General features: G+C 41.4%; 1 protein-coding gene across 3 annotated transcripts in view; it reads left to right on the forward strand.

Moving 5' to 3' along the window:
- LOC127440095 (dynamin-1-like) overlaps window positions 1–12,364 on the forward strand; it is a 72,429-nt gene that overhangs the window by 29,245 nt on the left and 30,820 nt on the right. For all 3 annotated transcript variants that reach the window (XM_051696483.1, XM_051696481.1, XM_051696482.1), the window contains exons 7-14: window positions 1,425–1,567; window positions 1,698–1,833; window positions 3,184–3,251; window positions 3,490–3,628; window positions 7,116–7,202; window positions 7,324–7,394; window positions 8,106–8,157; window positions 9,230–9,241. In XM_051696483.1, the coding sequence (XP_051552443.1) occupies window positions 1,425–1,567; window positions 1,698–1,833; window positions 3,184–3,251; window positions 3,490–3,628; window positions 7,116–7,202; window positions 7,324–7,394; window positions 8,106–8,157; window positions 9,230–9,241 (708 nt within the window). The remainder of the gene's footprint in view (window positions 1–1,424; window positions 1,568–1,697; window positions 1,834–3,183; window positions 3,252–3,489; window positions 3,629–7,115; window positions 7,203–7,323; window positions 7,395–8,105; window positions 8,158–9,229; window positions 9,242–12,364) is intronic.

Consider the following 12,364-nt stretch of genomic DNA (forward strand, 5'->3'; position numbering starts at 1 on the left):
CAAGTTGAGCCATAGGTGGCGCTCCTGGACCACCAGGGTGAACATCGCCTGCCTGAGAGTCCACGCCATGACCTTCGTCGCCCGGAGGGCGAGATCGGTCGCCGAGCGCAGCTCCTGCATCAATCCCAGGTCAGAACTACCCTCGTGCAGTTCTCTTAGCGCCTTGGCTTGGTGCACCTGCAGGAGAGCCACGGTGTGCAGGGCAGAGGCGGCCTGTCCAGTAGCACCATAGGCCTTAGTCACCAGAAACAACGTAAACCTACAGGCGCTGGATGGGAGTCTCGGGCGGGTCCACCAGGTGGCGTCGGCCTGCGACTGGCCAACCACACCTGAAGGTGGGAGCCCAGTCGAGTCCTCAGCATCAAACTGGACCAGCCTGCTCACCGTTGCTGCGATTGAGAGCTCATCCACTTTGCGAGCGCCAAATGAGATCGCGAACTCGCCCTGAGATGAGCCTCATGAGTCTCATCCCAGAACTCGACTGAGGCAAACGAGCGTAGTGGGGAATGGGAGGTCCATGGGGAGTTACCCAGCGGAGCAGCTCCCATTGGGGTCCCCAAATTGCCCCCAGTGCTAACCGATGCAGCCTCAAACCCGTAGGTAAAAGGACCGAGGCGGGGAGCCGCTGGGGTGGCTTTCCCTCTAATGAAGGAAAGCCACAACCACAACGTTGCCACGGTCATGTTCTCGCAATGAGAACATGACCCGTCCACGAACGCTGTCTCCATGTGGGCAGCACCCAAGCACGTAAGACAGCGATCGTGGCCATCGGAAGCGGAGAGGTAACGACCGCAACCAGGAAATAAACACAGACGGAAAGGCATCTTTAAAAAGACACTCTCCGTCAGTGCCACTCTTTTAGTAGGGAAAATATACTCTTTTATCGCAAGAATATATACTCTTTTAGACTGTTGAAGCGCCCAGGGGCATTCTCTGCACTCCACCGGTGCACAAGGGGGAGAAGCCACTGTAATGCGGCGTAAATCCAACAGTTTTTTTAGAGGTGAATGGAACGGCAGAGGATTCAGCTCGCTGAACACAACCGCTCGGCTCTGAAAAAAAAATCTGAATGAGTGGTTTCAAGCCTGTATGTCCGGGGGAGTGGCATGCAAATTCCACTCGGCAATTCTCATTGGCCTTTTCTCAAAGATTAGATGTGTTTGGGGCTCCCAAGGATGACCCGTAGTGTCACTATATCGACACAACGTCGTGTGAGTGACAGATAGGGAACTAGGGAGCTGTTTCAAGTGTTTTTACAGTAAATGTGTAACTAATATAAAGATTTTGTTTTTAATGGGAAATATAATTTTTTTTACAGAATGAATACAGAACTGCCTGATTAACTACAGAGATAATCAGCACAGGCTGACCAGAAAGGCTCATATTTGGTAAATGAGTAACCATGATTCTCCACTTTTGTTAAGCAACTGACTAACCACATCCGAGACACCTTACCCGGACTGAGGAATAAACTGCAGAGCCAGCTGCTGTCCATTGAGAAAGAGGTGGAGGAGTACAAGCACTTCCGTCCAGATGACCCCTCTCGCAAAACCAAAGCCCTACTACAGTGAGTCCAATACACATCGCCCACTTCAGCATTTCCTGCCCAGGCACATGCCTTGCCTTTGTGTTTGTATTTCTGTGAGAATGTATGTTTATTTTGTATGACTCACTTGTAAAAACTCACTGGTTTAAAGGATGGTGCAACAGTTTGCGGTGGATTTCGAGAAGTGTATTGAGGGTTCAGGAGATCAAGTCGATACGGTGGAACTGTCTGGAGGTGCAAGGATCAATCGCATCTTCCACGAGCGCTTTCCCTTCGAGTTGGTTAAGGTAATTTCCATCACACAACACACAATACATCTGTGTTTTTTCTTTGAGAACCAAACATGGCTACAGTTGCCAATCAATACTCTCAGAGTAGACAAAACAATTAATCTAACAATTGTAATTATTATTTTTTTTAATTGCAAACAAATTATAAAGGAAAAACATTTGCTATTATGAAATAATTGGCTGTATAGTTCGTTCATGTTTTCCCTGCCAAATAATCCAGTTTAAACCAGCCTTAGGTGGTTTGCTGGTTTTAGGTGGTTAAAGATGGTTTAGATTGTATCCCAGCAATGTCCAGGTTGGTGTTTCACTGGTTTAGCTGGTCGGCCAGCTGCTCTTCCAGCCTGACCTGCTGACAAGTGCCTGACCCACTAAAAACAACTGGTTTAAGCATTTTTTATTTTATTTTTTTCAGCAAGTTTGTATTAAAACTGTCTATTGTAGAGGTGCACCGATACTACTCAGTAGTACACATATCAGGCCGATACTGGTGGGTAAATACTCATACTCTGTATCAGTGTCATCATTTCATATTACGAGTACGAGTACATTAATATAATGATGTGATTGCACATGTGTGCATAGTGCTTCTAAGACCAGTTTGAAAACATGAGAAACATTTTAATGTATTTAAACCATTTAAATCTAGAACATCAATTTTTTATTTTATCCATCTTTACTTGATATAAGTGGATTCTCTCACGTGCAAGCGCCTTCTCTCTCTCTCCCTCCCGTGTGTGTGGCTCGAGAGCTTGCATTCCTTAGCGCTTGCCAGTCATCCATGATTTTTTTTAAAGGATAATTCCAAATGTCATTTTGACAGATAAAAGAAAGAAAGAAAAGAAAGAAAGAAATTGTTTGAAACTAATGCTTAAGTTTTCATTTCATCCACCTATTCCCTCTCTGCACATTTGTGCTTGAGGGAGAGAAAAAAAGAGTGCTATGATCAGACTCGAGCCAGAGATCTTCGTACCAGAAACACTGTAACTCCAAAAATCATTTGTTATGTATGAAGACGAAGCTGGAAAATATGATGGGAGTTACTGTTTGTCACTTTACTTCAGCCCAATAACAACACAGTATAAAGCAATCAAACAGATGTCGAACTCAGTCAGGCTTAATGCAACAAGACCAGAACAATCAAGCAGTACTAAAGCTGCACTCTCCTCTCCCTAAATGTACAGAACAATATGGATAAAATAACAACAAGCATGAATAACATGTATGTGTTAGCTGGGATACTTTTAAAGGTAAGCTACACCCTATTATTGGTATCGGTGCACTTCTAGTCTATAGTATTACAGCATATAGTATTATAATACTGTGTCTCTGTCTTTTAATGGTGACTAGATGGAGTTTGATGAGAAAGAGCTGCGTAAGGAGATCAGTTATGCCATCAAGAACATCCATGGTATCAGGTGTGAATTCTCTAATGCACACACTCAAACACACTCAAACACACACAAATACTCACCTGCACTGAGATGAAACTCGCTTTGATGTTACTGTGGCATTTGAACAACTGCTCGCTACCTATGAAATATTGCATCACCAGTTTGTTGTTGCAGTTTTTTTTTTTTTTTACATAGTTCTTATAAGCAACAGTAATGCACATAATTTTGCTTTTCTGACTGTTCTATTCACCATTGCTTTTAGGACTGGTCTGTTTACTCCAGACATGGCCTTCGAGACTATTGTGAAAAGACAGATCGCCAAGATCAAAGAGCCATGTCAGAAATGTGTGGACCTGGTCATCACTGAGCTGGTCAATACGGTCAGGCAGTGCACCAAGAAGGTACTGTATGTCTTACTGTAGCACTGTCTGTAATCTCTGCAAATCTTTGTACTCATTTATATGCTTTTGAGATTTGCATACACTCGACTGAATAGATTTAAAAACATCAAAATGTTAAAAACATTTGACCCCATTATTACATCACATTAGTGTGTCACACAAAGCCTGTCCAGGTCATATTTCACCCAAAAATCAAAAGAAAATAATGAAAATTATATATAGTAGTAAATATTGTATGTACAGTATATTAAGTGACCATTTAAAGTTTTGGCATTGTGCCATTATTTTCATAAAAAGCACATTGCCCAATTCTCATTACAGTAATACAGAAAATACAAATAATATTATGTGTGACTTGCACCATCATTTTGAGTTGCATTGACCCAGAATCACATTTTGAGTTTTATGCACTAAAGTAAAAAAGAAGGTCACAGCTTTCTAAAGATATAAGTTTTACCACTGCTGAGATATAATCATTTGAATGTTGGCTATTGTTTTTGAAACAGGCTTTAAAGATTCCATTTGTTCGTCCACACAGAGATTGTGCATCCTTCGGCACCAGAGCTAATTAATAGTCTGAAGTTATTTCTATCCACTCTGCATCTGTTGTCGCATCTGACAGTTAGCAGTTTGATGGTTAGCCATTTGCTCTTCTCTTAGGGTTACCCTTTCCCTAACCCTAACTGTTTGTGGAAGTGTTGCCCCCTTTTGGAGTGAGTCCAACCTTCTTCTGGAGTAACCTCGCCCCCTTCTGGAGTTACCTCGCCCTCTTTTGGAGCTTCCGCCCCCATTTGGAAATGTCCGGGCTGTAGTTATGAGCGCAACAGTGCCCACCCACTTATTCAGCCGTCTGAGTTCCAGAAGTATTTTCCCCATTAATTTTTTCCAAAGACTTTTCATAAAATCGTCCATTAAAGAATTCTAATTCTAAGCCATCAAACCAACCAGCCCCGAGGTAAATCACAATGTCACAAACTTTGCTTTGAGGCAAAAAGTATTTAAAAATCGGAAAAAAAGACAAAGGTATAAGGCTGTGTACTTACCGTCTTTCATGAGGGCATGGAATACAATCCCATGAAGCATTGTGAATGATGTCATTGAATAAAAAACAATGGGAAATATATATAACACTTGTGATTTTAGGTTGTTGATTATAAGTATAGAAACAATATATTTTATGTTTGTTGCAAAATATTCTGATATGTACAAATCAATAAGTAGTTTAAGTGTGAAGAGACATCGACTCGATTACATCATTCACAGTGCATCATGAGAGTGGGCTGTCGCTCTGAGGCACGTTTCGCGGGCTTCGTTGGCCGTGGCTCTCTGATTGATGAAGCTTTCTCTGCTGGACCTTGGGTAATGTTTACCAGGAATTCTGCTATCAAACACTATTTTTAAACAATGAGGTTGAAATAATGCGGACTAATGGCTTCAACGGAAGCATATACCATAGATGGACAACCATGTAGCTCACAGTAGGTCTACCTGTAAAGGTTTAGAAGTTGTCATTGAAAACGTATTTGTCTATGGGATAAATTAATGGAATTTTTTTCTTCTGGAACCAGATTGTTGCACTTTATACTTGGCCATCTGAACTGACAGCAGCGCGATTTGACACACCACATTATAGGTGCAGTATGTAAGATTCAGAAACCCTTGTTATTAATGACACCTGTGGCCGTTAAGTGAACTGCAGCCTGTAGCTCGTGATCGCGCGCACTCCATAGGGAACAAAACAAAGAGACTGAACGTGATTCACCAGCATCATGATGACAGATGAGGTAGCATAATTAAAATTACACAGTTATGATTGTTTTACTACAAACTTTAAGACTGCATATTATATTAGACTCTCCAGTGCTAGAACAGGGCTAAAACAAAGTGCGGATATAGGTCTGACTATGCGAGACTGGACTTTGAAGTAATCACTTTTCTTTGCATGATACATAGGCTGTCGTATAAATGCAGTCAATGTCGTCATTAGCTAGCTAGCCAGCTTTATCAATAGCTGTTAGCTAAATTTGGTGGATGATGACAGTAGCTGTTTATAAAATAGACTGTACATTATAAATATGTTGACACAATTCAGTATTGATGTGATTCCATCACAACTGTCATTTTGATATATCGATGTGCTATTGTTTTATAATAATAGATTGTATATATTTTCTGTATAACCAAGTTACATTACACTAATGAATGGGTCTTTTTGCATTATCTTGAACATTGTCTAGCATTCATTTCATGTGTTATTGTAGTTTACCTTGCTGAATAATTACAGATTAACATTATGCCAGTTACTGTGAATCAGCATACTTGATTTTAGTATAAAGAGAAGATCGTTGAAATTATTTTGAAAGTTACAAAGCAAGGTAGCTTGCAATTCGTCAGCATTAGCAGGCAAGATCAAGTTAGCTAAAATTACACAGATCAATCCTTATGGCTCTATATTTCACATGCTTTGCAGTTATGTAAGCTTACCTGTCCAATAAGAAGAACGCCAATTCAGGGTCAGTTTTGATCCCCAAAACCGAACGAAAGGTCCCTCCAGGAATCAAATGCCCTGCCAATGTTCACTCTAGTTTTCTCTCGACCACAATCACGTTCCTGCTTAACCAGACGGGATTCGGTAGATAAATGGGTTTTTTTTTTGGCTTACCCTGAGTTTGTGTAGGAGTCTGTGTTGTGCTTGGAGTCGGACGTTTGCTGGATTCCATCTCTAAGATAATGTTACCTAGTGTTGCAGTTTGTTGTCGCTGTTGAATAGCAGAAGCACTGAGGCAAGGCTCTCGGGAGAGCGCATAAACATCACATCCTTTGGATTTTCCCGGCAAAAGCGACCCGCTCCCTTCGCATGAAAATCAGTCTACAGGCTTTAATAGGCAACCTAGGAAGTCCGGGAAGGGCTCGTTTTTTAAATTGCGTTACAAGCCGTTCACACATTGGCAAAAAAAATATTACATGAATAAAGTTACATATTGCACCTTTAAAGAGGATGGAAACTATATTTTATAGTTTGAATTTAATGATAACAAAGACTTTGCTTTATCAAAAAGCAGAAAATCCAAATTTATACATTTACGCTAATTTGTTTTTTTTTACTTTATTACAGAGTATTCCAGAATCTACTGAGAATGATCACCAAGAAATGTGAGAATTCTAAAGCCAAAAATATTATTATTAGAATTATAAACTCAAAAATAAAACAACCAGATGCATTACAATAATGTGTATTGGGGTAAATGTGCTTAATTGTCATTAAAATTGTCAAAATGCAAAAAAATCTTATTGGTCCTACAAAAAGGGTTCTTTTCCCAATGGAAAATATTATTTCTTATTTTAATTTCTTATTATTTCTTTTGATTTTGGGGTGAAATATTACCCAGAAATGTTTTCATAAAATTCATACTTAAACTAATAATCCCTTGTTCATAAATCCTGATTGTTGTTAATCCAGTCTGTGCTTTGTGTTTTTGTGGGACAGCTGGCTCAGTATCCCATGTTAAGAGAGGAAATGGAGAGGATTGTCACGCAGCACATCCGTGATCGAGAGAGTCGTACTAAGAATCAGGTATAGCCCACCCACCTGCCAATCATTCACAAATTAAAACGAATGTGGTGAAACCAAAATATGGTTTGAATTGAAAAATAAGCAATGAAACATTTTATTTTTTATTTTTTTCTGGTGACAGGTCATGTTGCTAATTGACATTGAGTTGGCCTACATGAACACTAATCATGAGGATTTCATTGGTTTTGCAAAGTAAGAACATTGGACTGCACTATTTACAAACTTTTTTGTCTATCACCTAAATTACAAACAGCTAGAACACTCTAACATGACTGTAAGATCATTACACTCATTGAAACATAAACTGAAAATCTCTATCATTGAATGCTTTTATCTAGAACAATTAACCACTGGACTGTGATGGTAGACTTGGATTGTGTCCTCTGTGACCCCCAGATGTTCACAGTGGACACATTGGTGCATCATTTTTAATGGCATTTGTAGAATCATTCTAGATGTGAATGTACGATAATTTCCTAAATGTACATACGTATGATTTATAAAGCATTAATACACAATGCTTTTCAGTTGATGTACGTATAAGAACAAATCCATAGAATTTATGATCAAATCTGATCATCCCTGCTGAAAAGACCATCTTAGACCAGGATGATTTGGTTTCAAGGCTGGTTTATGCTGGTCTAGCTGGTGGACCAAGCTTTGCTGATGAAGCTGGTCAACCAGCATGGTCTGTCTGGTGAAGCTGGTTGACGAAGGAAGTCTTGCTATTTAAGAAGCCTAACACAACATATGCAGTTGTCCAGCTATGCTGGGTTTTTCAATAGGGACATATGTGTGTTTTGTAGCATTAGTGGCCATTAGTTGTTCATACAGTAAGTTCCAATCTCTTTTTGCTTTCCTTCTGCTTTTTATTCATTTGGTTTTATTTGTTTGTCTCTTCAGTGCCCAGCAGAGAAGCAGTCAGATGAATAAGAAGAAGGCTGCTGGTAATCAGGTATGTAAAACCTAAATGAACAGATACTATAGTTTGTATCCACCACACGAACCTTACAGGTCATTGCAGCATCACTTAGACCTTGCAGTAATACATGCAGGAACACCAGCAGAAGGTCTATCATTGGATACTATTCAAGCTCTGTTCCAAAACCTGTTGAGCTCTCTTCGGAGGAAGCATTTTAAAGGGCTGTCCACACTGAACATGTTTTTATGCTTGTCTGCGCTGTTTAAAAAAAACGAAACATATTTTTAAGGCACCGTGTCAATTAAAAAAAAAAAATCATTTCTAAAAACACCTGCATTCTGTTCCTTTCATTGCACTGTGTCATGTTTTTTAACACAAGAACACGTTCTGTCTGAATGGCCCCTTGACATCACAGGTGCGTTTCCAAAGGTAGGCAGCTTAATTCAGCTGCCTCCTATGATTCTTTGTTTTGGTCACATTCTAATTCTCTAAGTCAACATTGTATGTACTGCACATTTGAAGGCAATCACATAATGCACTGTGATGTACTCAGTGACATAATAAATCGAAGAAAAATAGTTTAAAATAATAGAAAATTGACTATTTTACACAAAAAGTGTGTGTGCAATGTATATTTATGCTCATTATAGTATCATTTTTTTCAAATTAAATATGAGTCAAATCTCTTATGAGTTATGTATGTAAATCTTGTATCATGTGTCTGTGTAGCCACTTATGAGGTTCCATGTCACTTAGGATGCTGACTATGTAGGCAGCAGGCAGTGAGGCAGTTCACTTTATTTTGGAAAAGAGCCTCAGTATTTAATTATTGGGTGTAATTCACGTGCTGTATATTAGCTATGAATGAACTAATTGCTGTTTCCTATTGAGGTCTGTATACCTTATCTTTTTTCATGTCCTGTTACCAGCTGTGTGAACTGGTTACTGAATTATCCCAGCATTATCTTTTTTGTTTTTGTTTTTTACTTTTGTATTCTGTTAATCTTGTTGATTCTTACTGCTGCCTTTCCCAGTTTATGATTACCTACAGTATCTTAAACCCTGTCTTTTGCTTTGCTACTGTTGCTATGCCAATGCGCCTCAGGATGAGATAATGGTAAGTGTGAATAGAGTGCAGCCTCTGTGTTGTGTGTATGTTTGTGTCAGCTAATGCACTCTTTTGTATTATACTGTATAATATGTATAAAAAAAATGCATTGCATACTTATTATGGGCTTCATTGTGATGTCTTTTTAAACCACAAAGGAAAATTACTCATTAGGATCATTATTTAATTCTGACCTATTCAATAACGTTGTGTTTTTTACACCATGGTTCTGCATTCAAGAAGCTGAAATTAAATAAGGTTCCCTGTCTGTCACTCACTCGACGTTGCGTCGATGTAGTGACACTAGGGGTTCATTCTTGAGAGCCCCAATCACTTTTGCTTTATTCAGAAAAGGCCAATGAAAATTGGCGAGTGGAATTTGCATGCCACTCTCCATCCCGGACATATGGGTATGAAAGGAGATGGTGTGCACCATTCATTCCGACTTGTTCTTCGGAGCCGAGCTCATGTGTGTTCGTCCCGTCACCTTACCTTCTGCTGCTGGAATTTACAGCGCATTTCAGCGGTCACCCTCACACGATCGCACGGTGGCTGAGTCCACAGGTATGAAAAGAGTATATTCCAAAAGAGTATATTTTCTCTAAAAGAGCTTGCACAAAAAATTGCTGTCTTTTTAAAGATGTCCTTTCACCTTTGTGCCACTGGCTGTGGCCGTTATCTCTCCCCACCGGATGGCCATGAGATCTGTCTTGAGTACTTGGGTCGCTAGCACGCCGAGGCAGCTTTCATGGAGGAGTCATGTTCTCATTGCGAGAACATGCCCATGAGAACGTTGTGGTCGCAGCTCTCTTCCTTCTTCATGAAGCAGTTCGGGCTGCTTCCCGACCTGGTCCGTCCTGGGTTGAGACTCAGGCTGCAGCGTCGGCGAGCGCCACGGGCGATCTGGATGTGGATATGGGAGTGTTCCCGCCGGCTCAGTCCCCGCGGATTTCCCAGCCCCCAGCACATTCGTTCTGCCCGGTAGAGTTCACGAGCAAGGTAGGCGGTCCGCCTCAGGGCGGATTTAATATCTCATTCGGAGCTCGCGATGAGGATGAGGTGTCGGTTGCAGCATCAGAGGGTGGGCTTCTGCTTTCAGAAGCGGACGAATCTTCTGAGCTCATGCTCTTGGGCGGTAGATTTGGCAGCCGTGCTTGCCCGGGTGGCCGCGAACGCTTAGGGCAGGGTGGAGGGTTCTACTCAAGCCCAATGTTCGCAGCTGCCCGGGAAAGCATGGCTGCCAACATGATTGGTTTCTGGGCTCGGAGCGTGACTGTGCCCCGCCCCAGTGCCCTTCTTTCCGGAAGTGCACGAGGAGCTCACGAAGTCGTGGAAGGCACCTTTCTCTGCCCGTACATGCTTCGCCGGCTCGTCCACCCTAAATACCCTCGACGGCGGAGCGGCTAAGGGATATGTCGAGCTTCCCCAGGTAGAGCGCCCAGTACTCGTGGTATGCCCCTTTTCAGGTGAGCCCATGTTCTTGGGCTCAGTGCTCCATACATGGTGAGTCCCCCCTCAGTAATCCCGTATGATGCGTTTCCACTGTTTGGTTTCCCCTCAGGTGAACCTTGTGTTTCCCCTCGTCAGAGCTCTGTTCTGCCTCGACCACTGTTGCTGTGTACCCTCTCCGTATATAGGGTCCTCCCCAGTGGCATCATTCCATATGTGAACTTCCCCATCAGTAAGTCCATGTGAGGTATTCTCCACATGTTAACCTTCCTCCAGTAGGATGTGGTCTCTGTAGTGCTCTCCCTCTTGGAGAGGAAAGAGCACTTCCCCAGTGCTATTCTAGCAGGTGCTCAGTGGGAAATTGCTTACAGTTTTTTCAACTGCTTACATTTTCAAAACTTTGCCTCTTTTTTTTTCAAAACTTTACACACAAATCCAAGAATTGCACACACAAAATGCAAAATGCCTCACATCTCTTGCAAAATGAAGCACTGCATTCAAAATATCACAAACACATCTCAAAAGCAAACATTTATCTTACGTTGCAAACACCTTTGCCATAATATTATATTTTTGGATATATCATATACAAACAGTTATTCAAAACCTAAAGCTCTTCTTTCATGAGCTCCTATGAACATTTCTGTACAAGATTGAAAGTAATTGGCAGAGAGATGTTGAAAAATTCACGATAAACACGTGATTATTCCAAAGGAATGGTGTGTGTGTGTGTGTGTGTTTGTTGGTGGGCGAGATGGTTGGGTGTATCTAGGCTCCATCTCTCCTTCGGGCTGGGTCCGGCCACAATACTTCATCCACATCACATGCTATGTTCTCTCTTGCCAGACACCGTGGAAAGAACCTCCTTGTATGGCGTATCCAACCTTGGATGGAGGTAGCGTCAATGTCTCCACATGCCTCCTCCATTGCCTGGAGAAGTGTCATGTTGACATAGGGACGATGATCATACACTTTCCAGCGCCATGTGGAGAAAAATTCCTCAATAGGGTTTAGAAATGATGAATAAGGAGGCAGGTAGACAACAGAAAAATGGGGATGAGTAACAGACCAGTTTTGGACCTGATGGGTGCGGTGAAAGCTGACATTATCCCAGATGATGACAAATCTTGCCTGGTCTTCATTCTGCAGACCTTGAACAAGCATATCATGAACAGCATCCAGAAAACATATGATGTGATCAGTGTTATAGGGGCCAAGTGTGGCATGATGGTGCAGGACACCATTCTGTGTAATTGCAGCACACATTGTAATGTTTCCGCCACATTGTCCAAGGACATTGACAATGGCCCTTTGTCCATTGACATTTCTCCCCCTTCTTCTGGTTTTGCTGAGATTGAAGCCCACCTCATCCACATAAATGTATTCATGGACGATGGCATGGGCATCCATCTCCAAAATTCTCTGTAAAAGACAAAAGAATATGTAGATCAGTATATGCACAAACCAACAGCCTGACTTGGTAGGTGCAAGTCTGATATATTGGAGAAAGTGTTGTATGCATACATCCACAAAGTCATGTCGAAGGTTTTTGACTCTGTCACAGTTCCTTTCAAATGGGACCCTGTTTCATTCTCAGTTGATTTTTCTGGAGGACACGATGTATTGTTGAGGGGCTCACAGCATTTATGTTAGCCAAAATTGTGGCATCATTATAGAATATGA

This window comes from Myxocyprinus asiaticus, chromosome 4, assembly GCF_019703515.2.
Source record: "Myxocyprinus asiaticus isolate MX2 ecotype Aquarium Trade chromosome 4, UBuf_Myxa_2, whole genome shotgun sequence".
NCBI lineage: Eukaryota > Metazoa > Chordata > Actinopteri > Cypriniformes > Catostomidae > Myxocyprinus > Myxocyprinus asiaticus.